Source organism: Cyclospora cayetanensis, unplaced genomic scaffold, assembly GCF_002999335.1.
Source record: "Cyclospora cayetanensis isolate NF1_C8 unplaced genomic scaffold, CcayRef3 CcayRef3_contig_114, whole genome shotgun sequence".
NCBI lineage: Eukaryota > Apicomplexa > Conoidasida > Eucoccidiorida > Eimeriidae > Cyclospora > Cyclospora cayetanensis.
The window spans coordinates 1-27,549 of NW_020312053.1; the positions used below are offsets into that span (position 1 = coordinate 1).

A 27,549-nucleotide genomic window follows, 5' to 3' on the forward strand; every position below is an offset into this window, starting at 1 on the left:
ATGAGCTATGCTGAGGGAGAGTATATGATTGATAGATAGATAGAGAGAGATATATATAGATAGAGAGAGATAGAGAGAGAGACAGAGATAGAGAGAGAGAGAGAAAGAGAAAGAAAGAGAGAGAGAGAGAGAGAGAGAGAGAGAGAGAGAGAGAGAGAGAGAGAGAGAGAGAGAGAGACAGACAGACAGAGAGAGAGAGACAGACAGAGAGAGAGAGAGACAGACAGAGAGAGAGAGAGACAGAGAGACAGAGAGACAGAGAGAGCAGCAGCAGCATGCAGAAGAAGGCACACCACCAGCAACTAACAGACATTTGCCCTATATGATTTGTGTGCTTGATGAATCATTCTTCTTGATAAAATCACCCTCTACCGGGTACTGCTGGCGAAGCAGCAGCATAAGGGCTCATAAAAAAGGCCCGCACCAGCAGCAGCGCCAGGAAGAAGCGTCTCTACATCTACTACAGGAAGCACTGCAGTTGTCTCCTTGGTTTATATGGTACCCTCGCAACAAAGCACCGAGAGCGTCTCTATGGTGGGCCTTCCCTCCCCTCCCTCGAAACCATGAGGTTTGCGTGTTGTGCGAAGCCTCCAACATATTTGGCGCATGCAAAAAGGCCACATACACTGGAGTAAGCAGGCACTCCAAGAGTAGATATCGGTTCGCAATTGCATTAGGGGATTCTGCAGCTGCAGTGGTGATGGCGGGAGACTTAGTGGCCTTTGCCTCATGCGTTCCTGCTACGAGCGAGACAGTCGCCCGATGTAGTAGTCTTGTTTCTGCAGCGATCAGCGCAGCCCATGACGCCTGTTGCCTTTGCTGCTGGAGCCAGCAGCAGCACACCAAGTCCGCTGCTGCATGCGCTCTCACGGAGCTATCCTCCCGAAGACTTGTCTGCACCAGGAACGGCAACCGAGGCACTGCAGTGTCTAGACGCGCTGTGAAGTGCGCCGCGCTCGTGCTGGATCTGCGGCCATCATCTACTGCTTCTGGTGTAATATCATCAAAGGCAGAAAAGAGGTAAGCGGCTCACTTGTCTACTGCAGCAATAAACGAGACGAGATTCGAGAACGGGAGCAGCAGCATCTCCGGAGCTGCTGCCGATGCATGCAGCTGCGATACGCATTCCCACACAGCACAACGTAAAAGCCGCGCCGCTCCCCGTTGCAGCAATCATGGAGAGACAGACAGCAATGCGAGAGACAGCAAAAAGCAAGGAGCAGCAACGGAAAGCCCGACGCTGCAGCCGCAGCTGAGGGACAGGCAGGCAAGCAGAACCAAGATTCAGCAACAAAAAGCTCTCGAATGAGCACCCGCAGCAGTAGCAACAGTAAAAAAGCAGCAAATTTGCGCACAAACTGCAGATGTTTAAGGTCCGCTAGAGAATACAGCTGCAACATTTCTGTCTCGCCGCCTCGTGCTCGCGCTGCAGCTTGTCGAGGAGGCCCCCTAACAGCCACGGGAGGTCGCAACCAGCCGCAAACGCGGTGCTGCAGGTATATCGAAGTGCATTGAAGGAGTACTGCCAAGTCTGACAAGCAAACAAAGCTGCAGACGCCAAAAAAAGCCGCAAAAAACGCAGAGAAAGCCCCACACAATACACACAAACACACAGACACAATACCCACAAAAACAGACACAATACCCCCAAAAACAGACACAATACACAAACAAACACACAATACACAAACAAACACACAATACACACACACACAATACACACAATACACACAATACACAAACACAGAGACAATACACACACACAAACCGAGACGAACCACATATCCAACAGCCCCCGTCTGTCGGCCGTATATCTACTCACGGAACTGCAACTGCAAGTGCAAGTGCTTCTGTTGTGGGAGCAGCAAAGGCAGTATGAGCAGCAGTATGAGCAGCAGTATGAGCAGCAGCAGTAGCGCTGGCTCCTGTTGCTGCAGTGCTGCTAACCTTTGGTGACGAAGAGTGTAGACGGCTACAGACACCTCCTGGTGTCCGACGGGGAGCTGCGCAAGCAACGAGGCTTCCCGAAAAAGCTTCAGCCGGCGTGCGCGGTTGCTGCAAGCCAGCTTTCGCCACACTTTGCAGCTGACTGGTCTGTGCAGCACACGAATTGTGACCTGAGTCGAAGCCACAGCATCACGAGCAGCAGTCGTAAAACGGCGATTTCGCTGCAGCCGCAGCAAGTCGCGCAGCGCGCTCAAGAAGCGGAGACGAGAGACGGAGGGGGCTTCTAGAAGGAGCATTACACTCAAGCGTGGGGAGCGGTTGTGCAGCAGAACACAGAGAGCAGCCTGGCAGCGCGAGCAGCAGGGAGTGACAGGAGGGCACGTCTGCGAAGGAGCGCAACCCGTGCAAGTAAATCTAAAAGAGGCGCAACGCCTTTCGAGAGTGCAAGATGTCAGGTATACCTTGATTCTAGAAATCAAGCTGGCGGCTTCGTCCTCAGCGGGGGGCCTTATAAGGGCAGATACAGCACACGAGAGGTAAGGAGAGACTTCGCTGTCTGCAACCATGAGACTCTCCCTGGCAGCTTTCCTCGCAGTGCTTCTGTGCGCTGCTTCTGCCGCGGCTAGCTTGCAGCAGCAGGAGGGATCTGAGAGCAGCTTTTCAGGAGGAGGTGAGACGAATAACTCCTGCCACTCTGCATGCTGACGATCAGCCTCGGCACTCCTCTGGCCGCCTCTGTGGGGGCGAATCAGACCTAAAAACGACGCCGTTCACACCAGTAAAGACAAACACATCTTTTTTGTCTTGCTTTTACGGCTTTGGTTGCCTGGCTAGCCGCAAGACATGCCGCTTCCACTGCTACTGCTACTGCTGCTGCTGCTTCCACTGCTACTGCTGCTGCTGCTGCTGCTTCCACTGCTACTGCTGCTGCTGCTTCCACTGCCACTGCTACTGCTGCTGCTGCTTCCACTGCCACTGCTACTGCTACTGCTGCTGCTGCTTCCACTGCTACTGCTACTGCTGCTGCCGCTTCCACTGCTACTGCTGCTGCTGCTGCCGCTTCCACTGCCACTGCTGCCTCCGCACACCAAGCATAGGCTTCCTTCAGATCGGCATCACGCATGCATGCAAGGAAGCACGACCGAATCAAAGATGTGTGTGTCTCATCACCGACCCATAGCAGCGCAATACGACGCGTGGAAAGTCTTATACTGAGTCTCGTCCTTAGGCGTCCATCGACCCCTGCAGCCTTTCTGCTGCTTCGCGAGCAGGAAGACAATGCCATGCTGCACCGCTAGCCGCAAAGCAAAAGCCTCGGCTTGCAGCTCTGCTTCTTCGTCCTCAGTTAAAGGCGACAAGCCGCACCAGACAGCGGCAGACCCCCTTCCAGAAGCGCCGTCCTCGCCAGGAGCAGCAGCGCGACAAGACGCCACAAACAAACGCAGTGCCTGCAGCGGCAACAGCAGCAGCAGCAGCTTGAGCTACACGTCAGTCCGCCTTTCGGATACAAAATACGAGGAGCAGGAGGAAGTATACGCAAAGGCAAAAAAGGCGCGAGAGGAGGCACGCAGACAGACAGGGAAGCCAAAAACTTTGCAGTCGCAGAAACAGAAAACGACAGCTGCTCTGAAATGAAGGCAAGAGACACAGACAACGCTCAAGCGAAAGAAGCGCCCAGAAATGCCGGTTTCCTCGTCTGGCACACACCATATATATAATATATATATTATAGATATGTAGAGAGGGAGAGAAAAAAACACGCAGAGAGAGAAATACAAAAAAGAAGAGAGACAGGTCGAGAGAGGTACTGCGGCAGCAAGTGCCCATGAACCGTCAGTTTCAGCACACACATGCATGCCGTTTTTCTGCTGCGCCTACATGGAGTATTTCTCCAGCCATTTCGACGTCGTCTACAGCAATCGCTTCATGGAGAGCGAAGCGCAAGAAGCGACAGTCTGGCAGCCAGAATCGCTCCCGCAAATCCAACGAAAATCTTCCCCATCCGCTAACTACTAGTAGTGCATGTGTCACCTGCAGGATAGCGGCTGCACCCTCTCTCTATTAAGATGCAGTAAAAAATGCATGACAAAGCCTGCCGCTTTCAGGCAGCAACTAGGCAGGAGACAGCCTTTCACCAGCACTCCTAGTGGTCAACATCCTCTGCCCCCTCTACCCACCCTCCGCCTTCTACCAGCCCCCCATCTTTCCACGCACCCCCCGCCACTCATTTTACCAACACGAGGATTACTCAGCAGTCCCTGCATCCAAGAAACAATCGCATTAACAACAACAAGGCAGACACGTCTTACCATGTAAACCTGATTGCGCCAGTCTTCTGTACCCAAGTCGCTTCTGCTTCTCCAAGGGCGCACACTGCGCGACATTTCCTGAAGAATAGCCGCTACCAAAGACATGCTGCTTTTGCTGCCGTTCTTGCTACTGCTGTTGCTGCTGCTGTTGCTGATGGTGCCAGCAAAAGCCTTTATCCCGGCACGATGCAGCAAAGATCCCCAAACGAGCTGCTCGAAGAGGCGTCCAAAGTCAATGCAGCACACCTCGGGTAGCAACTGGCAGCCGCAAGTCATGCAGGCAGCTGCAGCATTCAAGAGCAGCAGCACACATACACATACATACAAATACACATACACATACATACAAATACACATACATACAAATACACATACAAATACACATACACATACATTCGAATACACATACAAATACACATACACATACAAATACAAATACACATACACATACAAATACACATACACATACACATACGAATACAAATACACATACACATACACATACAAATACACATACAAATACACATACACATACAAATACACATACGAATACAAATACACATACAAATACACATACAAATACACATACAAATACACATACAGCCGACACAACTGATACACTTTTCGAACGAGTCCTTATGTGCTCGTAGCTAGCCTGTTTTTACAGCTGATTTTTGCTGCCCTTGCCATTGCACGCGCAGAGGGGTATACAAACAGGGAAACGACAAACACATGAGAGACGTATGAACGGAGGAACGCCGTGGATGCGCAGATTGAGGCGAGAAGAAGTCATGAAGAAGAACAACCGAGAGAGGATGCAAAAGATGAGGTCGCCGAGAATAGGAGCCAACACAAGGCATGCGGTGAGTCTGGGGAGAAAACTTCACGATCCGATGCATGCAGAGCAGCTCTCGAGTTGCTGCAAAGAAGCGGTCTGCGGCTGCTCACCGAATCGGCTTTGAACTCCCTCTTTGCCGTTGCAATTCGGACAGGCAGTAAGCTCATAAAACAGCAAATGATCTCGCTGAAAATCAAATCCTAGCGCTCCAAGCCCGCCAGAACGAACGGCTGTTCGCACTTCCTCTAGCCACCCCAAATATTCCACCCGATGCAGCAAGGGTGCTATGTTGCTCAGTGTGCAGTGCCGATGCACCATGCTGTCGTACAAAGCAAAAACACGCAAAACAGACAAATACAGATACAAAAAAATACGCCTTCCACGCATGCCAACTCATATCCCCATGCCCATAAATACAGAGGCGGTATACATGTGGACATACATACATATACATATATTATATGTACATGGCCATATGCATATCATGTCACACAAAAAAAACAGGTGTCTATACACTGTTACACACATATAGGCATGCACTTTTGTATCAGCAGTAGCAGAGCACCAGAACTTGTCGGGCGTGCGTCAGCACACGGAAAGCTCCTGCTACTCCTGCTGCTGTTGCTACTAATGCTCCTTATTCTGGTGCTCCTGCTACTCCTGCTGCTGTTGCTACTAATGCTCCTGGTGCTGGTGCTCCTGCTACTCCTGTTGCTGTTGCTACTGGTGCTCCTGATGCTGGTGCTACTGATGCTCCTGATTCTGGTGCTACTGAGGCTCCTGATTCTGGTGCTCCTGCTTCTGCTACTCCTGCTGCTGTTGCTACTGATGCTCCTGCGGCTGTTGCTACTGATGCTCCTCATTCTGTTGCTACTGACGCTCCTGATTCTGGTGCTCCTGCTACTCCTGCTGCTGGTGCTCCTGGTGCATTCCAGCATCTGCTGCTAGAAGCCGCCAATGGCTAACACCGGCTCTCCGGCATGCCCAGACCACACTACGAAGCCGCGAACGAAGGAAGAAAGGGACGAGAAAAACAACAGTTTGAAGCCAGAAAAGCGCTTACAGCTGAGCCCACGATGCCTCCAACAAGGCGAAGACTTTGCTGTCATGGAGGAGACCATCGGAAGTAAGGCGGCTACGTCTGCGGCTCCATACGTTGAGGATGGAGGCAGCAGCACGCAGTGTCGGCTGCTGGAGCACACGGGAAGGCCCCATATAGCCTAACAAATTGGCTAACAGATATGCCACCTCTGGTCCATACTCCTGAAGGCAGCACACACGGCAGCAGCAGCGAGAAATCCAGCTGCGTCGCCTCCTCGCCGAGCAGAGGCTGCCTCCGCTCCACCCCATGCACTGCTGGCAAAAGCGTGGCAGAGGAGGGCTGACATTCGCGGAGTGCTGTCACGCACATGCACCCAGCAGCAACAGAGTGGCGTAAAGCATCCAAAAAGCATCAACAAACACCGGAACCGTCTGACGCACAGACACAAGTCAGAAGGCGTGGCGAGGGCACCAACAGCTGCCTACAGACACACACACAGAGAGCGACCTACCAAAAAGTGCTGCTGATCATCATCATTTGAACTCTCTCCGAGCTGTAGAATGAAGTCGCGGAGGAAAAAAACGGCATGAAGAGATGCCACCTTCCCCATAGACTGCAGCAGTTCCCTTGCAACATCCCCTGGTAGGTCTGAGAGGTGTACATACACTCCGCCTCCCTCTGCTTGCTGCTGCTGCTGCTGCTGCTCTGCTTGCTGCTGCTGCTCTGCTTGCTGGTGCTGCTGCTCTGCTTGCTGCTGGCTTGCAGGGACGGTGGTGCCACACCTTTCTTTCTGCTGAACCTGCTTCGACTGCTGCTGCTGCTGTTGCTTCTTTTGCACGCGCCTGCTCTTCGCGAGAACCCGCTGTGCGTGCTTCGCACACCACTTAGACCATGCGACATCTCCCGAAAAGAAGCGCCGAAGCTCTCGAAGATCCTTGAAAACAGCTACAAGGCCTCCCTCCGTCGCCAACTGCTCGAAATCAACGCGCTTGCTGCGCCAGGCAGGGTGATTTGCTATCGCATCTGCTGGCACAGCTTCTCCGTGGCATACAGGGCACATCCAGGAGTTCGTCGTCTCGCCGCCTTCTGCAGAAGCAGCAGCAGCAGCTGCTGCAGAAGACGCGTCCGTCAAGGCTGCCCCTGCCGAACCTGTGCAGGACTGAGACTGCTTCACAGCTTCCGTGTGAGCGTGTCGTCTTACCACAGGAGGCGGCACAGGAGGCAGCTGCTGCACTTCTGCTGTGATAGCCGCAGAAAGACCACTGCCCTGCCCGTAGAACGTGGCTGCAGCAGCAACACGCCGATTTTCGGGGATGTACCGCCGAATCGGCTTGCAGCTGTACAGACACCCCGCATGCATCACAAGGGGGCAGAAGTCGCAGCAGAGAAGCTCCCCATGGCCTCCACAAATGCAGCAAAAACAAAAGTTGCTGATCGCCTGAACATACAGTCCACCACAAAAAAGACGACTCCAAAAGCTAGCCACAAAAAACGCCCCTATCCATGCTGTCGAACCAGACGCATGCGGAGCAAGAAAGAAAAACGACACACATACACGCACACACAAAGAAACCATAACAAAACACTCCCATCCACCAACTAACGGCCGCGCGAGCTGCTCTATTTGTTGCCGTTACTGCTGCTGGTGCTGCTACTGCGCTGGCTAGCTTCCACAGACAGCGATCCAGGGTGCTTCTTGCTGCTGCTACGAACGGCAGCTAGGAGAGACAGCTGCCTGCGCCGCTACAAGAACGGGCTCGGTAGGAGGAGACACACGTGAAAAACAAACTTTTCCCCGCTAAAACAACTTACGCTAGCCTTCATAGGGCGTCTCCTAATCTTTGCGGCAGGACGGCTTGGCACAAAGAGCTCTGCTGACTCGTGTTGCTGTTGCTGTTTCTGTTGGTGTTTCTGCTGCCGCTGTTGCTGCTGCTCATCGCCATGCTTCTGCTTCCTTTGCTCGTCTTGCCTATTTCCAGCTGTAGCCGCAGCGGAGGCGACACTCTCTGCCTCCTTCAGCTCTGCAGACGTGGAGAGAACCTCCTGATCCCCCTCAAAGCTGCTGAAGAGAGGCGGCAGATTGCTCGCATCTTCCGCCTTTATGCGACTGCCTTCTGTGCTGCTGCGCTCGCTTCCGCCGTTCGTTGTGGCGAGCAAGCAGCTGCTGCTGGTGCTGCTGAGGCTGCTGTTGCTCCTTTTGCAACAAACAGTGCTGTCAGCTCCAGCCTTGACGGCAGCAGCTACTGGCCTCAAATCCTCACTGCAGGCTGTAAAAGCCACAACTGCTGCCTCATCCCTCAGACAATCAGGAGACTCCTTCGACGCGTCGAGCTGCTCTTTCTTAGCTCCTCTAGGATTTTTCTGAGGCGTCTTTTCCTGATGCCTTTCGCAGTCTTCTAGCTCCGCCTGCTGGGCAGTCTGCTGCTGCTTCTGCTGCTTCAACTGCTGTTGTTCAGGCTGCTGCTGCTTCTGCTGCTTCGACTGCTGTTGTTCAGGCTGCTGCTGCTTCTGCTGCTTCAACTGCTGTTGTTGTTCAGGCTGCTGCTGCTTCAACTGCTTCAACTGCTGCTGTTGTTCAGGCTGCTGCTGCTTCAACTGCTTCAACTGCTGTTGTTCAGGCTGCTGCTGCTTCTGCTGCTTCAACTGCTGCTGCTGCTTCAGCTGCTGTTGTTCAGGCTGCTGCTGCTTCAACTGCTTCAACTGCTGCTGCTGCTTCAGCTGCTGTTGTTCAGGCTGCTGCTGCTTCAACTGCTTCAACTGCTGTTGCTGCTTCATCTGCTGCTGCTTCAACTGCTGCTGCTTCGACTGCTGCTGCTTCAACTGCTGCTGCTTCAACTGCTGCTTCTTCTGTGCTGCTGCCGTCCGCGTCGACCCTCTTGCTGATGGCTCTTGTAGGTTTTTCTGTAGCGTAAGATCACTGCAGATGTTATTGTTATTGGCAGTTGCAGTCCGCCGTCTGCTGCGGTGATTATCTGCAAAGGCTAACAGCAGCTCTGAAGAGGTTGCAAGGCTTCGAAGCTCTCGAGGGCAGCTCGCCAGCAGCAAGTCTTTCTCATCATCCTCCTGAACGGCATCCCTAGCAGCAGCAGTTGCTGCAGTAGTCACGACGGGCTCTGACGCTGCTGCGGATGTTTGCGGTGCTGCTGCTGCCGCCGTCGACTTAGCGCTTGCAGGGGTGCCTGCTGTTGCCGAACTCTTGAAAGGCTGGAAAGATGGTCCTTGTCTTTTCTTCTCGTTGCAGCTGCTCTTGGGGTGGCCCTTAGTGTTGCCAGCAGCAGCAGTCGTAGATGCAGCAGGAGGAGCAGCAGCAGTAGCAGCAGCAGCAGCAGCAGTCGTAGATGCAGCAGGAGGAGCAGTGGCAGTAGTAGAAGCAGCAGCAGCAGTCGTAAATGCAGCAGTAGTAGCAGAAGCAGCAGCAGAAGTAGACACGGCGTTGGAGCTGGGTACGTGAATTCGCTGCCGTTTGCTGCGATCTCCACTGAAGGCTAAGCATAATTCGTCGAAGGAGTTGCCATAGCCGCTGAGGAGGCGTAGCAGCTCACGGTTAGCACCCCCTCCGCTTTTTCGCTTCTGCGTCTGCTGGCGAGTTGGTTGCTCTTGCGGAGGCTGCTGCTGGGTGGCTGTGTTTGTTGATCCTTGCTGCGCGGTGTTTGGCGAATCGGCAGTGCTGCCCCCCGGCTCCGAGGAGGATGCAGCCTGAGCAGGCACTTCTGCTGCAGAAGCAGCAGCTGCACAAGCACAAGCAGCAGCAGCCGGAGAAAGCGGAGTAGCCTCAGTCATCTGCGAGGAGCGCATGCAGCCGCGTTCCTGCGAAGGCCATGCGGCAAGATTGCTTGCTCTGTACTTCTTCAACACTCCCCTGCTGCTCTTGCCGCAAAGAGGAAGGGATGGGGATGCCGCAGAAGGCCCCTGAAATGCCTCCAAATATCCTCGGCAGCATCCGCGGCACTAAGAGAAAAAAATCTCGGAGGCAGGAGAAGCGGCAAGGCGCAAGGCGTCCGCCGACGGGAGCAGCGAGCTCCGCAGGTGTCACGGCAGAAGCTGTACTGGGAAAGTCATTGGCAGTGACAGTGCACTGCTTCCTGCTCTGCTGCAGAAAGAAGGCGGCAGCCAGAGCGAGGAACTCGTAATACTCACCAAAACAAGCAGAAACAGCAGCCGAGACACTTAGAAGGCTGCGCAGGAGCATGGGCTGGTCGTGGCTGTGTTCATGAGGGCCTTATCACTACACACCTAGGGTGCTGCGTCACAGGATGCCTTGCAGCTGCGGCCTTTTTCAGGCTTCCGCTGCGCCAATTCGATTAGAAACTCCTTAGCAGCGTCTCGTCGGGGTTGCTTTGCCGCTCAAGTGCCCCATGAAGGCAGAGGATCCTAACGGTGTGCCTGGAGTGTGTGACCCTCCTGCCAGCAACAACAACACCCCTCAGGCTCGTTTGCGGGTTGTTTTGACTGCTATAGCCCGTCAAGTAGCCTTCTTCCTCGAGTTTCCGCAGACTTTAAAGCCCCCTTTGTAGTTTAACTCCGTTTTAAGCCTTGCTGCGCGGTGTTCTATGCTCTCCCGCGGCAGTAAACACGCTTGCAGCCCCTCGAACCTCCCCCCTCTTTTCCACCCACCCACCCCCCGCTCCCCTCCCCCCTCGTCAGCCGACTCCCCCCTTTCAAATCGGCTCTGAAATTTCTGGATATGGGCAACTCGCACTCGGAAACGGCATCGCCGCTGAGCAGCAGCGACAGCCAAGTGGGCGAGCTGGATGCGCACGACTATGACGCTTCAGCTGACCCCGACGCAACAGCAGCAGCATCCCTTCCCAATGCGCCTCTCCATCAGCAACCGCATCAATTTCCCGAAAACGAATTCTTCGATGTATGCTCCGACTTTGAAGACACCCCAGCATCTCCTCATGGACCCCCCCCCCGTTCTCAGAGATCTCATGAACGCCACACTTTTCGGCAAAGGTCGCAGCAGCTCGCGACAAGCGTCAGCAGCGACAACAGCAACACCCCAGGCTCTCCGTGGCATTCAACGAGCAGCTTAGCCTCCCTGCCTCAGGAGACTGCACTCCGGCTCGCCGAGACAGCAGCAACAGCAGCGGTGGCTGCAGTTGCTGCTGCAACGCAAGCCCACGGCTTGTTTGGTGCACGCCCAGAGGCTCCCCCTTGCTGCCACTACAAACGCTACCGCTGTCTAGGCAGTGGCATTGGCAGCAGCATTAGCAGCAGCCATGTGTGCCCCCTCGGGATGCGCCGCAAGAAGCGGCGATTGCTGCAACAGCTGCAGAAGCAGCAACGTCAACAAGAGGAAACTCAGACTTCCGCAAGAGATGCCTGTGCCTCTAAACTGCTAAAGGAAGGCACCTGCAGCGATCTTGACTCCTGTAGCACGTCTCACAGAGCTCCTTTCGGCATCAGCAGACGCAGTTCTACCAGTAAGCCCTCCCTAGACCGCACCACCCCTCTGGAAATTGAAGAGGAAGAGCAGCAGCAGCACCAACGCCAGCAGTCGCACAGTCAAGACTGCATTAGCAGCTCGACAGAGCAATCAGCTGCAAGCCGAGCAGCATCAATACTGCCGACAGACCCCCCTCACCTCCGCACTTTAACCTCCTATCCACCACGACGGGGAGCTGCGGAGTGTCGTGCTGCCTTGTCTTTTATGCCACCATCGACAACAGAAGTCTCAACAGCAGGAGGCGCTATATCCACGACACGACGCTCTAGCAGTCGTCCTATCCTTTCATTCCCTAACGCCGCCTTTGTAGCCCACTCAGCGACACAGCCTCTGCAAGAAGGGGTGCCACGCCACGCCTCTCGCCAGCGCTCACTCCTGGAGGCGCTTCCTCTCCTTCCCCTCCAGCAGCGAGCCGCTGTGCTAAGCGAGGCGGCTTACATCGCCATCCCTGGTGTTCAGAGCATTCTACGAGAGGACAAGGTTGAAGCCTTCTGTCTCTGCAATGTAAGCGAAATCAAGCTCCACCATGCCCTCCTTACAACCTGGCGAACAAACTGTGCAGTCTGCAGTGTGTGAAGGCGCTTCGCTGCCAAACAACGCTGACCTCTTGTGTTTACATGAATGTGTGCGAATACAGCATTGCCTTCGGCTCCTTAGAAAGTGCCGCTTAATCTCGTGCCTCCGCGTCGGTGCATGCATTGATGGATGGATGCATAGATGTGTACTGTGCAGATAGATGTATCTAATGTACGGATAGATGTATCTAATGTATGGATAGATGTATCTAAAGTATGGATAGATGTATACTGTGCAGATAAAAGTATCTTATGTACGGATAGATGTATCTAATGTACGGATAGATGTACACTGTGTAGATAGATGTATCTAATGTATGGATAGATGTATCTTATGTACGGATAGATGTATCTAAAGTATGGATAGATGTATACTATGTTGATAGATGTATCTAAAGTATGGATGGTCTCGTATGGGTGTCTTCTCGTCTGCTTTCCGTTAAGAAGGGCATCTCCTATCGCGAGATGTCGCTTGCCATGCATATGCATATGTATGAATATATATTTATATATATGTATATGTCTCTTGCACACGCGTTCTTGCATTGCGCTGTCCGCTCTCTGCGCTTTTGGCTTTAATCATTTTATTCTAAGGCCCCTCATCGGGAGAGGCAGTGGCAAGTGACTCTGACTCAGCGGTGGGTGTAGCAGGTGCAGTAGATGCAAGAAGATTTAAGCGGAGGTTTCTGCCCTTCTTCGTTTTGCGTGTGATGCTGATGCAGATCCTTACAGACACCGAGAAGAGCAGCCTTACTGCACCCGCTGCATCTAGACACGTAGGAAGTCGTTTCTTGGCTGCAGTTTCGAGGAGGCGTGTAGCTGATCTTTGTTTTTAGCAGGGGAAGTGCGCTCTCCATCGCTGTGTGTGTGTGTGTTTGCGTGTATGTATGTATGTGCTCTTCCCGCGAACAGTGCTGCCGCAACTCGGATATGTTTTTGGTGGCTTCCTTTTGTTGCAGTGTAAATGCAGCTGCTGCGCCCTGTGGCTGCATGCGCCTTGTTCTACTGCGCTGGCATCCTTTTGGGGGGAAAGGCTCTTGTGCGTCATCTGCCGCTTCCTTCTCGCGGTACGCTGCTGCCGCGACGACGCGCAACAAAGAGAGGCTACTACTGCTGTGCATGTGTATCTGCATGCTTCGACGCTCCTCTCTTTCTCTCGCTCGCGCTTCTGCGATAGCAGCAGCAGCTGCTGCTGTCGACCCCTCGCTGCGCGGAGCACTCTTCAGCAAGGTCTGAGGCTTCTCCCTGTGCTTTTTGCCTCAGGATCCCTCCACGGAAGTCGTTTGGATTTCAACGGTTGTGCCACTGAGTCTTGCTGCTGCTTCGCCCTCGGCGACTTCCTTGGGCACTCAAGAAACAGCTGCTGAGACGATCTTCGGCCGTGAAGAAGCGCTCCTTCCAGCTTCTTCGCTGCTTGCTGTGGCATCTGGCCATGGCAGTCGCAACTCTGGATTGCGAGAGGACGTTCGCGTGTTTTCCGCTGCTCCCCCTGTTGCCGCCGTCGAAGGCACCGCTCCAGCAGGAGCAGCAGCAGCACCCCGCAAAATCCTGAGGCTGTGGATTCATTCGAGCGCTGCGCGGAGTGAATGCAGGCTTAGAGGATCGCCTTTGAAGCCTTCGCAGCCGAGCGAAGCGTCGAGAGAAGCCTCAGATCGCGCTGCAGCACCGTCCGCAGCACCCGCTGAAGCGCTGGCATCAAAGGATAACCTTCGTCGCATGCATGACAAGCTGCTCGTGACGCTGCATATCGACGACCAAACGCCTATGTTCAGGGTGCCACTTTCCGCCTTCCCAACGGGCAGTCCTTACACCATCTCCGTGAGTGAAGAGCTGAGCGACTGCACGCGGAGCAAGCAGCAAGCAAGCACGAGCATCCTGAGGAAAGGCCGTTCAAGGGTTCAGAAGCCTTGAAGCTGCTGCATAGTCTGCGTTTGTATATGCTTATGTGTTAAGTATATGTATGTATGTATTTGTGTGTGTTTCTGTATTTATATGTAAGTGACTGTATCTATGTGAGTGACTGTATTTGTGTGTGTGACTGTATTTATATGTGTGACTGTATTTATATGTGTGACTGTATTTATATGTGTGACTGTATTTATGTGTGTGACTGTATTTATATGTGTGACTGTATTTATGTGTGTGACTGTATTTATGTGTGTGAGTGTATTTATGTGTGTGACTGTATTTATATGTGTGAGTGTATTTATGTGTGTGACTGTACTTATGTGTGACTGTGTGTCTGCACCCACCAACAGGCGGTAGTGGAGGAGCCTCTCCAGAAGACTGTGCTGCTCGCAGTGGCTGCAACGCGTCAACTCAGCGAATCGCAGATCCTCAAGGCGATTCAGATGCTTCGCACGCTGCATCCCTCCCGAGGCAGAGCTTACGTGTGTTCAGTGATGCTGCTGCTGCTCCGAGTTTCTCCTCATATCCCTTGCCTTGCGGATGCAAAATGGCTCGAAGAGGGGTTGGTGCGGGCGCTACATGCACTGCCCTGCTTTCTATGCTGCACTGTGCCTGCCTCAGTTGCAATGCGTTTTCGAGCGCGAAGAAAAGCAACAACTTCGGCTGCAGCAGCGCAGCAATAAAGGGCAAATCGGAACCCGCCTCACACAACTTCCAGCCAGCACTAGCAGCAGCAAGGTGCCGCTCAGCTCTGCAGCTCACCTTGGAATTGAGGATGCGACGTCCCCCTTCAAACGCTTCTCCATAGCGTCGGCAGGTAGGATAGGTGGCTGCTGTTGCGGCACCTGTTGCTGGAGCGGCAGCAGATGCTGCCTGCTGCTGTTTAACCTGTTCTTGGCACAGCATCTTTTTCTGGGGGACGTGGTGTGGGGAGCGGAAGGTTTTTCTTTGATTCATGGCTGGGTCTGCGCTGTAGGTACACCTCGTGTAGAACGAACAGTGGCAGCAGAAGCAGCAGCAGCGGCGACGGTGGCGCAGTCCGCAAGCGCAGAGGAATTCTCGCTCCGTCTGCGCTGCCTTTCGCTAGCAGAAGAGGGAACGTCTCGGCAGATGCTTCTGCCGGCCCGTTCTGTGTGGTGCATGCATGCGAGTTGCTTCGATTTGGAATCCTTTTTAAGCACCGCCTTCCGCGGGAGACAGGTTTGCGGGGAGAAATCTTCCTCCGGAGTGGTAGGACGCCACGAATCCCCCGAAACATCTTCAGTTTTCTCAGCGGAGATCTCTGAGAGCTGGCGATGTCCTCTCTGCGCTGCGCCGGCTCTGCCGCACGAGCTGTACGTGTGCGGCTTCGTGCTGCAGTTGCTAGAGCAGCATCCCAAAGACACGGCAAGTGTCGTCTTTGCGGATGCTGAGCTGCTGCTTCCTGTGCCTCACAGGACGCTGAAAAAAAGGCGGGGAGCTAGCCTGCTGTAACGAAGCAGGGAACTTTTTTTGAGCTGTACGGACCAAGGGGAGAGGCGTCCTTAGGGCGCAGCACCACCCGTCAAACACACCTCGCTGGCTACTGGGCTCATGCAAGAGGGGCAGCAGCAGCGCATGCACGGCACCAACACACGCATTGCCTCCAGAAAAAAAAGGATCTTTTGTAGTGTCTCTGCAAACGTTAGGCCCTCAAACCCGCGGCGTGCTCCCGTTCGGACGCCTCCTTGCCAGCCATCCGTGACAGGCGACAAGAGCCGTCCGAGCAGCAGAGTTTGGCTTCTGCCTGCAGGAGGAGGAGCTGCTGCTTGACCAATATGGAAGGCGTAAAGTGCTGCAGCAGCAAGGGAGGAAATTCCTGCTGCTGCGCGTGCCGCTGCCTCCTTTCTCTGAGAGTGCAGGTCGAGTAGAAAGCGTGGTGTAGAGAGCGCTCCGGCTTAGGTCCTCTATCTATCTGTTGATCCTGTCTCTCCACGAACCCCCCACGTTTCCCCCGCCTTCATCGTGATCTCTTGGCTTCCCGCTTCTACCCGCCAGGGCATCCCTAGCGAAGGCTTTGCGGGAGAGACGGGAGGAAAGGGGGAAGACCCCCCAACGAGGCTAACCACACCGACTCGTGCTGCCTTTAAGCCTTTGATACAATGTTTTGGCGACACGGGCAAACCCTAGCTCTGAGGCACGCCGATTGAAGCAACGCAACGCCGCGCAAGTGCTTCCTAGCGAGGAGCGTTAGGGGCTGCAGTCTCTCTTTTACGCACTCTGACACAGTTCTCTCTACATGTCGAGGCGCTGCGGCAGCGTCTCGTCCTTTCAAAAACTTCAGAAAAAGGCTTAGCCCGTCTCCTTCTACACGCACTAGGACGCCCACCGCAGAGGGCTCCCTGCCCCTCTACACTCGTCCCCTCCAACCAGCCCCCTTCCGCCGACTCCTCCTGACGAATTGCGCCAAACCGGCATGTCTGAAGATCCTCTGGGAAAGTCTCTTGGAATGGCCCTCGTAGTTGGGAATCCTTTGTTGCGCAAGGCGCCTTTTCTGCAGTTCTTCTGCGCCAGATAAGCACTCGCCGACAGCTTTTCTCGCTTGATGGGTGAGAATTCTCGAAATGTCTTTGTAGAGGCAGACCTTGGATTAGATCGTCGAGGGGCTTACGCAGTACAGCGCATCGCCGCCTTGAAAAAAGATGCAATGAAGACCAGCGAAGCCTTCTTTGCAGGTGAGATTTTCAGAGGCAGGTAACGGGGTTCGGCATTCCTGACTTTTGCAGTCTGCAAGTGTACCGCATACCCCAACTTCCACTCATCATGAAGCGCGCAGGCGGGGGGAGGTTCCGCAATCGAGGGCTGGAAGATATCAACTCATCCCCAACGTGGGCGCATGACTGTGAAGGTGGCCGACTAGAGTGGTCTCTGTGCTCGTTGCAGTAAGACCAAACACAATAAAAGAACGTAGAGCATAGGGGCCTGAGGTTCGGACATGGTGAAAAAGCGTGGTCGATGAATTCGTCTGCCTGTCTTGGTGTTTCCCATTGGAACCAACATCTTTTAACCGGAACGGAGGGTTCATAGATAGCGGCATTTAGCATGTACGTTCTTTGTAGCGGGCCAAGCTACACGTGTACACTTCGTACTCCACTAGTTATATTGTGTCTGAGAATTCGTAAGGAATTGAATGGTTGGTCTGGCTCTAAAGAATTTTAACAGAGCACTGTTGCTTAGACACAAGGTAAGACCCGATATTGTCTGCGCGTGGGCTAAAGGATATGTGCATCCAGCTGTGCGTCCTCATGGTGCACAGTAGAGCGTGCAGCACTGCGCAACCTTGCAATCCTCCCTTCTGGTCAGGAACTAAGGGTCGCGGACAGGAAAGGCGGGAGTTGTTTTTGAATAGCACTAGCTAGCTTCCTACCAGATTTCCATTGAATCTGGAATTTAATTTCTCCTTACGGATACCTGACATGAAGCGCTACACCTAGCTGCCTGCTCGCTGTAGGATGCGTGAAGAGGCGACCCCACTCCCGGTGTACCGGTGCGCTGTGCAGGTGTCCATGACGCCTTAAAGGGCCATGCGTACTTGCCACATTGAGCATAAAGATAACATGGGTGTAAATATTGCGTCAACCATTTAAATTGCGTGCTGCACTGCTCTGGAGGTTTCCATGATACGCTATGCAGGTTGTGGAGTACGATGAAAATGCATCGCTTGCCCACATTTTGATAGACTCGTTAATTTTTGTCTATACGTTTCATACTGGACACACCAAGCTGAACCGTTTGCCACGCTATACGGTGCTTTCTTGCCTGTGGAAGCCCAGGACTACCAAGGAGATGCGCATTCCGATGAGACCGTCATAAAGAATTTGGAATCACGGCTTAGAAGACCAAGGCAAAAGGGTGCTGGTATGTAATAGTTTTCGCCAGAGTTTGTGTTAGTTCCTAGAGGCACAAAGCGACCGAATGGCAGCCGGTGCATGCGCAGCCGCCGCTAGGCTCCTGTTGTGGGGTGGAACTTATCTGCGAAGAAATCTGCAGAGACTGACCACAAGGCGGTAGAGTTGGGTCGCGTGTCTTCTTTAAATGTTTTGTGCATTTCTCATTCCTTTGCCAAAACTAAGAGAAGATGGCGGCGAACACAAACGTAAGCAAACCCCCGGATGCGCATGATGCCCGGATGCGGTCTTTGCCATTGCCATCTGCTCGTTGCACTTCTTGAGCATCGATAGCTCCTCTCTTTTGTTTCTCTCTGCTTTAATTTTCTTAAAAGAGGCCACAAAGGATTGGATTGTCAGCAGCGATCGTCCTGCGCTGCTCCTTTGGGAGGCGCTCAGGCCCTACCGGGGGTTGACGAAACTTTAGGCATTCAAAACTCCAGAGGATATGCATTTTCTGTCATTTTAGGTGTACCTGCTTTCTTCCATGGGTGATGCCGCTATTATTTAGTTAGAGTGCCACGATGGACCTTTGGTGCCGGCTGGAGGAACGCACAGATGCAGCCTCTGTGCCTCGCTTGCAGTTCCGCCGGTTTTTGCCTTTTCCAGACGTTCGAAAACGCCTCAAAGTCGTGTTTGCTTGCATCGTGCCTCTTGTGTCACTTTCTTGGTGGAGCATTGCAATTTGGGCGTAACGTTCATTTTGGTTGCGATGATTGCTTTGTGCGTTTCACGTGCACCCGTGTACTTGCTAATCCCCGGTGACTGTGTGTGTGTTTTTCTGCACTTTAGATTTCCAAGAAGAGGAAGTTCGTCAATGACGGTGTCTTCCAGGCGGAGCTGAACGAGTTCCTCTCTCGCACTTTGGCAGAGGATGGGTATTCTGGTGTTGAGGTCCGTGTGACGCCTATTCGCACGGAGATCATTATCCGTGCAACAAGGACGCGCGAGGTGTTGGGCGAGAAGGGACGCCGCATCAGAGAACTTACATCTCTCGTGCAGAAGCGCTTCGGCTTTCCTCCCGACTCCGTCGAACTCTTCGCGGAGCGCGTCGAGAACAGAGGACTCTGCGCCATGGCTCAGGCAGAGAGCCTGAGATACAAACTTCTGAAGGGCCTTGCCGTGCGCAGAGCTTGCTATGGTGTCTTGAGACACATCATGGAGTCTGGAGCCAAGGGTAAGTCTAATACTCGGTTCGAATCCGCAGTTCATAGTTTTTTGACATGTGGACGTGCAGCTTAATCCACAAGAGGCCCTCAAGCGGCCTTCTCAACTGCTTCAGGGGCTTTTCTTCGCGCACTTGTGCAAACTACGTCCCTCTGTATGTACATCTGTGTGCTGCGTTTTGGTGCGTGTACTTGACCTAAAGGTTGCGAGGTCGTCGTGTCTGGAAAGCTGAGAGCTCAGCGTGCAAAGAGCATGAAGTTTAGAGATGGATACATCATCTCAACTGGCGAGCCCAGACAGCGTTTCGTGAACCAGGCTATCAGATCTGTGCAGCTCCGCCAGGTGCGTTTCGATCGAACGTTACGCCAGCTTTTGAGCACTGGACAGAGTCCATTCAGCTTGCAGGTGTCACCGCATCTTGAAACCTAGCTAGGCTACGCAAGCATAGTGTAGTTAGTCGTTCAGCGAGTTTGCGGTATTTTTCGGGGGCTAAGCATTCCCTCTTATGCCGTGCTTGTTTTTTTGTGCCGGTGTGCGTGCAGGGAGTGCTGGGTGTGAGGGTAAGCATCATGTTGCCGTTCGACCCCGAGGGCAAGCAAGGACCATCAACTCCTCTACCCGACACCATCATCGTCACGGAACCTAAGCCCGACATCTATGTCGTGATGGGACCGCCAGACCCTACACAGGCGTTCTGCCCCCCTGCTCTCTAAAGTGTTCTTGCCGTGTTTTAAAAAAGGCGTAAAGATGCTCAGTGCATCTGCCGGCGGGTAGACAATAGATGCACGTGTGTCTGTACTCGGGCGCAGTGCCATCTTTTTGCCTACTGACAGACACTTTGCGGTGGGAGCCGTTCGACCAATAAACGCTCGTTCAACGCTTCAAATGTCACCAGCAAAAGGGGTTGCGTCTTTCGCTCAGACGCACATGTCCACGCACGGATATTCTGCGTAGGCAGGAATTACCCATCGTCTCCAGCATTCTACATTGCTAGTAGGGCATTAGTTCATGTATTTTTGCACCACGCCCCTCCCGCAATTACCGCATTATCAGTAGATCTGCCCAGCCAAAGAAGAGCTGCTGGGTGGGCCGTAGATTCGCCTGTTATCAACTTGGCTAGGCGTAGGGTATCCCTACACACGAGCTGCTTATTTGGTCGAACAGCAAGATAAGGGGGTGTAATACACCTACTTGAGAATAGTGTGAAGGATCGAGATATTCCTTTATTTCATACGTCTATCATCGAGCAACAATTGAACGGCAGGTTTGCATTCTTTTCTTACGGGACTCGCAGGTCTCGGAGGGAGCGCTGGTTTGCAGGCTTGTGATGAGAGTAGCCGATTCGTTGTTTCAGCAGCAAACAACATACCTGCCGTGTCCACCTTAACGGAAAAAACAGCGCCGTCCAACTGGCGAGACGTATACATAGAGCACCTGGGAGCAAAATCTCGATTACACTCACTGGAATCATTGCGGGAACGCCAGAGCAGAGCCACAGATGTTGTTGAAAGCCAGGAAGGGATGCGAGGCCCGTCGATAGGCCTACAGAAAAGATTAGTGAAGGAATGCTCAACCGATTAATGGTCTACTCACTAAACGAGGCATACGAGCACCCTTCGGTTTCGTTGCACATTTCTGCGCCTTCTGTAGCACAACGCGAAGTACTACGAATGGAAAACGGATGGGGTGAGCTCGTTTCTTGCCTTGGATGCGCAGAACGCCCGACACCTTCTTAAGGATGTTGTCCTGCATGCAGATCCCCAAATAGTTCAAATATACTGCGTATCCGTGAACTCTGTAAAACAATGTTTCTCCACTGCGCGTATGCAATCGTAGAAAAGCCGGTACACCTACTCGAATTCTGATGGCTTCACTGCCACGAGAGTGCCTTCTTTCTCAGTCGCTCCTTCCCATTCCTGGTCTATGTCATGCATCAGAGGCCAGCGCACGGGCTAAACTGAGAAAGCAGAGATATACCTGTACAGAACACAGCTGGCGTCTCGGATGACGACTCCCAGACGACAAATGTGCATTGTGGCTCTTCATCGCACTCAGCCAGGGCGTCTGGCTGCAGACTCGATGAGTGCGCATGACCTAGGCTTGTAGCCCATGCATACCTACCAGCGTATATTTTGTCGTTTGGAACAGCCCTTCAGTCGACTTCTGCTTCAGGGATCTGCCAGGGGCACATCTGGCGGATTGGTTCGGTAGGACCAGATAATGGGGCGTGACACCTGTCACGAATCCCCGCTCATGATTATAAAGCGGCGCTGGATCCCTGGGAGAAAGCATGCACGACAGCCAAGAATTGGGTGACCCTCACACTTACTTGACTGGGATACACGTATAATCTGTTATGAATAATGATAGAATGCAGCTCTGGGCCCACATTTCGTCTGGAGTTCTCACCAGTTGCCATAATCAGGTTGGTGACACCAACACAACCTTCTGGCGGTGTTTCATCTGGGAATAAGTCAGGCGATGCTGCTATCTGAAAAATAGTATTCAGACACTACAGACACATGTATTCAAACGCCCTAATTACCTTGCACATTTGTTTATTTCTGCATTTGGACCGAGCAAATGCTAAACTTGTTGGATAATGGCACTTTCCATTTATCCATTGGCCAGTGGCTATGAGCAGGGATCAAGGCGGACGGAAAGGCCATTAATAGATGAATCCTACTTACTACTGATTACAGGGGAACCAAATGAAGCGCGTGTCACATTGACTGAGCTACCAGGTGGACAGTTCATTACAATGCGGTTTCCCTGTGCTCAAGCGTTGGGTGAATGCACATTCGCACTTGTGTAGAGAAACGCACTGTCAAGGCAACTCGCGATCCTGGAAGATAATGCTTGTAATGCTCATTGTTGATGTAGCCGTAAAAGTAGACTGAGCGGATATCCTCTTCAGGTTGTGGGTACAGGGACTTGATCAGATTCATATGTGCAGGTACATGTTGAAGGAGGCAAACCACGGCAACGACGCTTGCAATGCTCCAGCCCTTCATTTCGAGAAAAGATTTACCATTGGTTCATGTCTTTCGAATAGATTCCCTCAAATTTTTGGCAAATGCTCTTTTTACGCCGCTCTCCCATATGCACATACACTTGAATCCGTTACCAGAGTACACCTTGTTTTCCCATGAGGGCTTTTCTATTAAAATAAATACATTTTGTTGGTTGTTCAATATATGCAACGTAAGTGCAAACCAGCAGTTGATGCATATTGTTGCTTTCCACGCGGGCACTATTATTGGTTTGCTCCTGTACAGTGGCGACAACGCTTTACAAGCAAGTGTAACTTCTATGCAGCCATAGACTTGAGCTTTTCCTTTTTCTGCCTGAATCAAACATGCCGAGATGTTACATATCCGCCTTGAGTATGCAAACCGGAGTGCCCATGTATAGTCTGCAGCATCCAAAGCGTGCAAGTACCTAACAGAACACTAGGAAAATCAAGATATGGTAATGCAGGTCATAGTAGGACTATGTTTTACTATTGAACTAACCAGATGCTTGATTTTTTGGGGGCTTGGAGTGTGCAGAAAAACGTCGACGTAGATGTAGAGAAGCAAACAAGAGCGGCGTAACAGGAAGGAAACATGAAGTACCCGCAGATACCCAAACTTTCAAAAGAAACTTCCTGGAAATCAGTTCTATTTTCATGTGAAGTAGCTGCACAAGGCTAATTCGTCTTCTTTGATCTCCAGCTTGTGATGTGCTTTAGCATTAGATTCTTGCCTTTGGCTGCTTGTGAATAGTTTCTGAAGTGATATATGCTTCATTGTGAAGCACATGCTGTCTACTGAAGACCTATGCCTTCTCCTAAGGTTTCTGGTTTATGTTGGGGAATCAAACCTCCTTTGTCCTCCAACTCTAGGGCGAACCACTCGTGAAAACGAGAAATCTTTCGTCCGCCTTTTTGTAGCTTCTCCGAAAAGATGGAGCTATAGGCCTTTGGGCTCGCAGTAGAGCGTTTCTCATTCAAAAGGGGAGAACGTTTCAGTAAATGTGTGAAACCGGAAGACATAGCTTCACTGCTGCGTCTCGCAGCTGACCGCAGAACTTTGTTCTATCTTTTAGAAAGCGATAGCGGACATTGCAGAATTTAGCGACAACTATGGGCAGGCCACTGGACCTAGAGCCTAGGATAATATAGTGTGAAGACAACTTGGAAATGACTGTTATGGAGGCCATTGATACCTGTATTTGTATGTGATGTCTAGCACATGCTGGCTGGCTCCAGAATTTTTGCAGACACTCATCCACGCCCTTCAGTACTCGTCATCCTTGGTCCACAAAATGCACCACGTCGTAAGCTTTAAAACAAAGCTGGGTATGCTCATTTCTGCGGACTCTAAACCGGCGAGTACGAGCCCGCAGAGGCTCTCCCCAACGTATTCGCTTCACTTTTCATTCCGTATAGCGCTACTACGAAGATTGATAGGATATCAGCCCTCCCCTTAGCACCATGTACGAGCTTGACGTATAGTTAGTACGTGTCCTCCAGCGTTCATCGTTATCTTTGCTTTCACCCCTAGGAGCAGTCAGCTAAGGACCGCGATGGCACGTAGAGTGCAAGTTGCCGTACGGAGCACACTTCGTTTTGCAGCAAAATTCTTACACAAATTGCAAAGGCTGGCAGTAAATGCTCAAGATAAATTCCTAAATTTCCGTAGTGGAGATTTGGTTAATGTAGTGCAGAATGGGCGACTACACGATGAGCAGTCTGTGCTTTTTCAGCTGGTCGTGACAGCCTGAGTAGTCTCTTAATGGCGTACAGCCCTAGCTACCAAGACTTACTGCAACCAAGTATACTGAGCCATAGAGGAGAGTTTACAAAGAAGAGTGTAACCGCTCGTTTCATTGTGCCGTACGGGGCATATGGGAGGCCACATATTCTAGCCTAGTAAAAATATACATTTTCATTCAATATAAAGATACTAGAGGCTCTTATTCCTCAAGAAACATATCATATCTGGCAGAAAAGACAGGGAAATAGTCAATTTCCAGCTCTGAAAGGTGATGGTGTGGTGAAAGCATGGCCACGAGGAGTAGTAACGGCGCACAATCCATTATGCGAAATAGACGTGGAAGGCGGCAAAATTGAGGGGAGACTGCGTCTCCTTATAGCCCGTAGAAAAATGACTAAAGTTGAGCTACCAGGGCCCCGTTTTATGGCTGTACAGCTAGGTGCCTTTACACAGTTACAGGGTGGAGTGCAAGAGCTGGCACCCAGCAGCGCAGCGCAGCCGCCAGGGAGGCAGCTAGGCAGTGCGGGGGAGAGGCTGGCGCTGCTGTCGCATTCTTGAGGCTTTCGCGAGGTCTGTAGATGAGCACTTCGTAATATTTTGGAATAGGGAAGGCTTTTTCTCCCTAGAGTGCCTAGAACGTTGTGCTGCTTTCTGCTGTCAATGGTAGCTTGTGCCGCGTGAACACGACTCCACGCTGCAGCTGCTGTGGCCAGTAGACATTCCTGGTTCATTTTGCATTCCCAAGACACCCTGCCTACTAAAAAGTATAGCTTTTTGCTCCCTCATTTGAACGGGGAGGTTCTTTTTCTAGACTCTCAGTACCACAATGGCTCTACGTCCTCCGCTTCCGGGGGAACCCCAAAACCCTTTTGGGTTTAGTATCTTCGCCGTTGCTTAGAAGCGGCGTGCACTCCAGCCTTTTTGCTGGATTCAGAAGCAGCGAGAGGAGCCGTCTGTCTCTGCATTGCCTCCGTTAGCAGTTGCGTTCTGACGCGCGAGCAGCAGCTTGAGCTGTCCGATTTGCCGAGTCCTTTCTTGGATCCCAACAGAAAATGGCGGCCTGTGCCCTTACCGTCTCCGCGGGCTCCGAGGATTCGGACGCCAGCGACCACTAGAGGTGCAGCGTCTCTCCGCAGAGAGGCGCAGGTGCAAAAGTGTATTGCGCCATTGGTACCACCTCGGGCGTTCTGTGAAGCGGCAGCTCGCGCGCTTAGAAACAGCACAAAAATTAGGCAGATAGCCCGTCTGATTTCCGGGCAGTGTGTGCGTGTGTGCGCACTTGGGGTCTCCCGGGGTGCGGCCAGTTCTGCCTTCAGAGAAGAATCCTTGCGAGATCGCGTGCGTTCCTGGCTCCTTTATTCTCTGGAGGCAGTACCAGGACTTCTTCCTTCCCCTCTCTACCTAGGCAACAGATTTTCAGAATCCGAAAACGGCAATATCCGTTACGGGGGGGAATTAGAATGACGCGACCTTTCAAGAAACCCGAGTTGCACCCCTGCGCGGGATCTGCGCTCGCGCACGGCGTGCAGCGACAGTACAGCTACAACCGCTCCAGCTCTAGGCCTTTAAGCGGGAAGGCTCACACTGCTGGCACGTATACGGCATCCATGGCCAGCATGCTAGGAAATCGTGGGCCTTTGTACAGCCCACCACAGACTAGAAGACACAACACAACAGAAAGAGGAAACAGTTGTTCGGGTAACAACTGCCCACCCGTCTCAACAAGCCACCTCATGGCAGTGCATCTAGGAGAGGTTTACCCTCCGAGCACCTGCAAAGATTCGCGTGGAATCTTGGATGGCTTCTTTGGAGCCATTGAAAGACATATTCTGCACTCGAATCCCAGTGTGAGTACACCACAAATACCCCTCTCCGCGTTTCTACTGCGCGAAGGCGCTCGGCATATTCAGTAGTGCGCTGTGTGGCGTTTCCGTGTAAAGGGGCTCGTGCTTTTGTGTGCATATTCATGCTCCATCCTGGAGGCTTCGTGTAGGTGTAGTAGTATGGGGAGGGGGGTGCAGGGAACCTTCGCCGCTGGGGTCAGCAGGTCGTTGTCTGTACAGCCTGTCGCGCGAGTTCTGCGTGGGTATGTGTGTGTGTGTGCATCGACGGGTGAAGTATACATATATATATACATATATATATATATATATATATTTATACGGCAAATCACGTAGAGCTAAGATATTGGGAAGGGCGGAGCTTACCTTCTGTCTATTGGCGCATCGTGTTAACCTTCTTAGGGCAACGTGAAGATACCCTCGAGCCTCCTTCACATTGGCGAGTGCCCAGATGTGCCGGAGCACTTGGCGACATTCGCTCTCCGTCGTTCAGGTTCCCTGCATTTCAGAGGGCGTCAAGACGAGGCAGCGGAGGAGCAAGAGGGAGAAACAGCGAAGCCTGTGAAGCACAAGGGGCATTTAGGACATGTAAACGACACGAACACGCGAAGGGGCTTATCCTATCCGCCGTTTTCATGAGATTCCGTGTCAGGTTCTCTTGAATGCATTTCTTAGGGCGTTCGGGGGCACATGCGTGCTGCGGAACATGCTTTTTTGCTTCCTGCCTGCTGCAGCACTCGAAGAGCGAACCGAGGCTCTCCCCCCCAACAAACCAGCACCCTTGTGATCTGGACTCCCTTGCTGGCACTTCGGCGGGCTCCAGTGTATGTGTGACTTTTCCTTTTTCATCCTTGACCCTCCAGCTTCCCTTGCGAACTTGAGCGGATGCGCGGGCAGGTCGGGGTAGTGTGCATTCTCGGGTTCAAAAGCAATGCCTGCCTGTACCATCTGCTGCAGGGCAGCAATCTTTCGGTTGCTGGGGGTGAGACACCGCGTTCGGGAGGCCTTCGGCGAACTTTTTCATGGCATCGCATCAGAGACAAGCTGAAGAGATGATGAAATGGTTTGTATGCGGCGGTGTATTCTTGCGCACCAGGGGTGGCAGAATCTACCACCTAGGTGGACATACACACAGCTTTACGCCTCAGATGGCTTATAGTCCCATGGGTTAACTTGCTCGCGTTCATTCTTCCCACCTTTTTTAGTGGGTGTTCTTTTTGCTGCGGTCTGTGCGTCTTCTGCAATTCCAGTGCAATGCGTCCTTGTATGTACGAATGCATGCTTGGTTTCCAAGCATTTAGGGGTCCGCGCATCCAGGATTCCCTTTGCTGGCCGATGTTGATTGATACGTCTACTTGGGCAGACGCAGCCGTCATTAGTGTGCGCCTTGTGTGTACCGCGTCGTTGGAGGTCCTGAGTGTGTGCTCCTGCTTCATATGCTTGCCGCCTTCCGTATCTCACACTGCAATAGGGGAAGCACGCGATTAAAAAAATCGAGTTGCTTTAAACAACCTTTTGCAGCCATTGGCTCATTAGTCGCAGTGTCTCCCTTCTTGTAGGGGCGGCGCTGGCTTGTTGCGCGCGGCAGACGAAGGGCATTGTGGAGTGTGCGAACGCCGCAGTCATGGGGGTTCGCGGCTCCACAGGCATCCGAAGAGGGTCTTCTTAACGGTTTGTTTGGGATATCCGACCTCCAACTTGAGTGTGAATGGGCCAAATGATATTTCCCTAGTTCACGATCATGACTGCATGCGCTTGTTGGGTTGCGCATGCACAAGGGTGAATATAGAAAGTATGAGAGGGGCTCT

At 52.5% G+C, this 27,549-nt stretch overlaps 4 protein-coding genes and 1 pseudogene across 4 annotated transcripts; 3 read left to right on the plus strand and 2 right to left on the minus strand.

The window, feature by feature from the left end:
• Nucleotides 1-1,359: 1,359 nt before the first annotated feature.
• LOC34617354 lies at nt 1,360-9,651 on the minus strand (annotated as a pseudogene).
• A 1,169-nt stretch (nt 9,652-10,820) lies between these two features.
• Nucleotides 10,821-15,541, plus strand: LOC34620050. Its single transcript, XM_026335565.1, has 8 exons — nt 10,821-11,073; nt 11,143-11,463; nt 12,755-12,842; nt 13,131-13,227; nt 13,424-14,020; nt 14,419-14,550; nt 14,690-14,885; nt 15,045-15,541. Exons 1-8 carry the CDS (start codon nt 10,821-10,823, stop codon nt 15,539-15,541), a joined length of 2,181 nt encoding a protein of 726 aa, XP_026191350.1.
• A 2,623-nt stretch (nt 15,542-18,164) lies between these two features.
• Nucleotides 18,165-19,853, plus strand: LOC34620051 (40S ribosomal protein S3-3). The gene is made up of 4 exons (XM_026335575.1): nt 18,165-18,182; nt 18,766-19,150; nt 19,343-19,482; nt 19,683-19,853. Exons 1-4 carry the CDS (start codon nt 18,165-18,167, stop codon nt 19,851-19,853), a joined length of 714 nt encoding a protein of 237 aa, XP_026191360.1.
• A 510-nt stretch (nt 19,854-20,363) lies between these two features.
• LOC113146889 lies at nt 20,364-21,809 on the minus strand. The gene is made up of 6 exons (XM_026335585.1): nt 21,750-21,809; nt 21,550-21,631; nt 21,262-21,458; nt 20,715-20,886; nt 20,597-20,682; nt 20,364-20,522 (listed from the first exon to the last, which is right to left on the minus strand). Exons 1-6 carry the CDS (start codon nt 21,807-21,809, stop codon nt 20,364-20,366), a joined length of 756 nt encoding a protein of 251 aa, XP_026191370.1.
• Nucleotides 21,810-25,360: 3,551 nt separating this feature from the next.
• LOC34620052 lies at nt 25,361-26,380 on the plus strand. Its single transcript, XM_022733322.2, has 2 exons — nt 25,361-25,747; nt 26,144-26,380. Exons 1-2 carry the CDS (start codon nt 25,361-25,363, stop codon nt 26,378-26,380), a joined length of 624 nt encoding a protein of 207 aa, XP_022592373.1.
• The last annotated feature ends 1,169 nt before the right edge of the window (nt 26,381-27,549 follow it).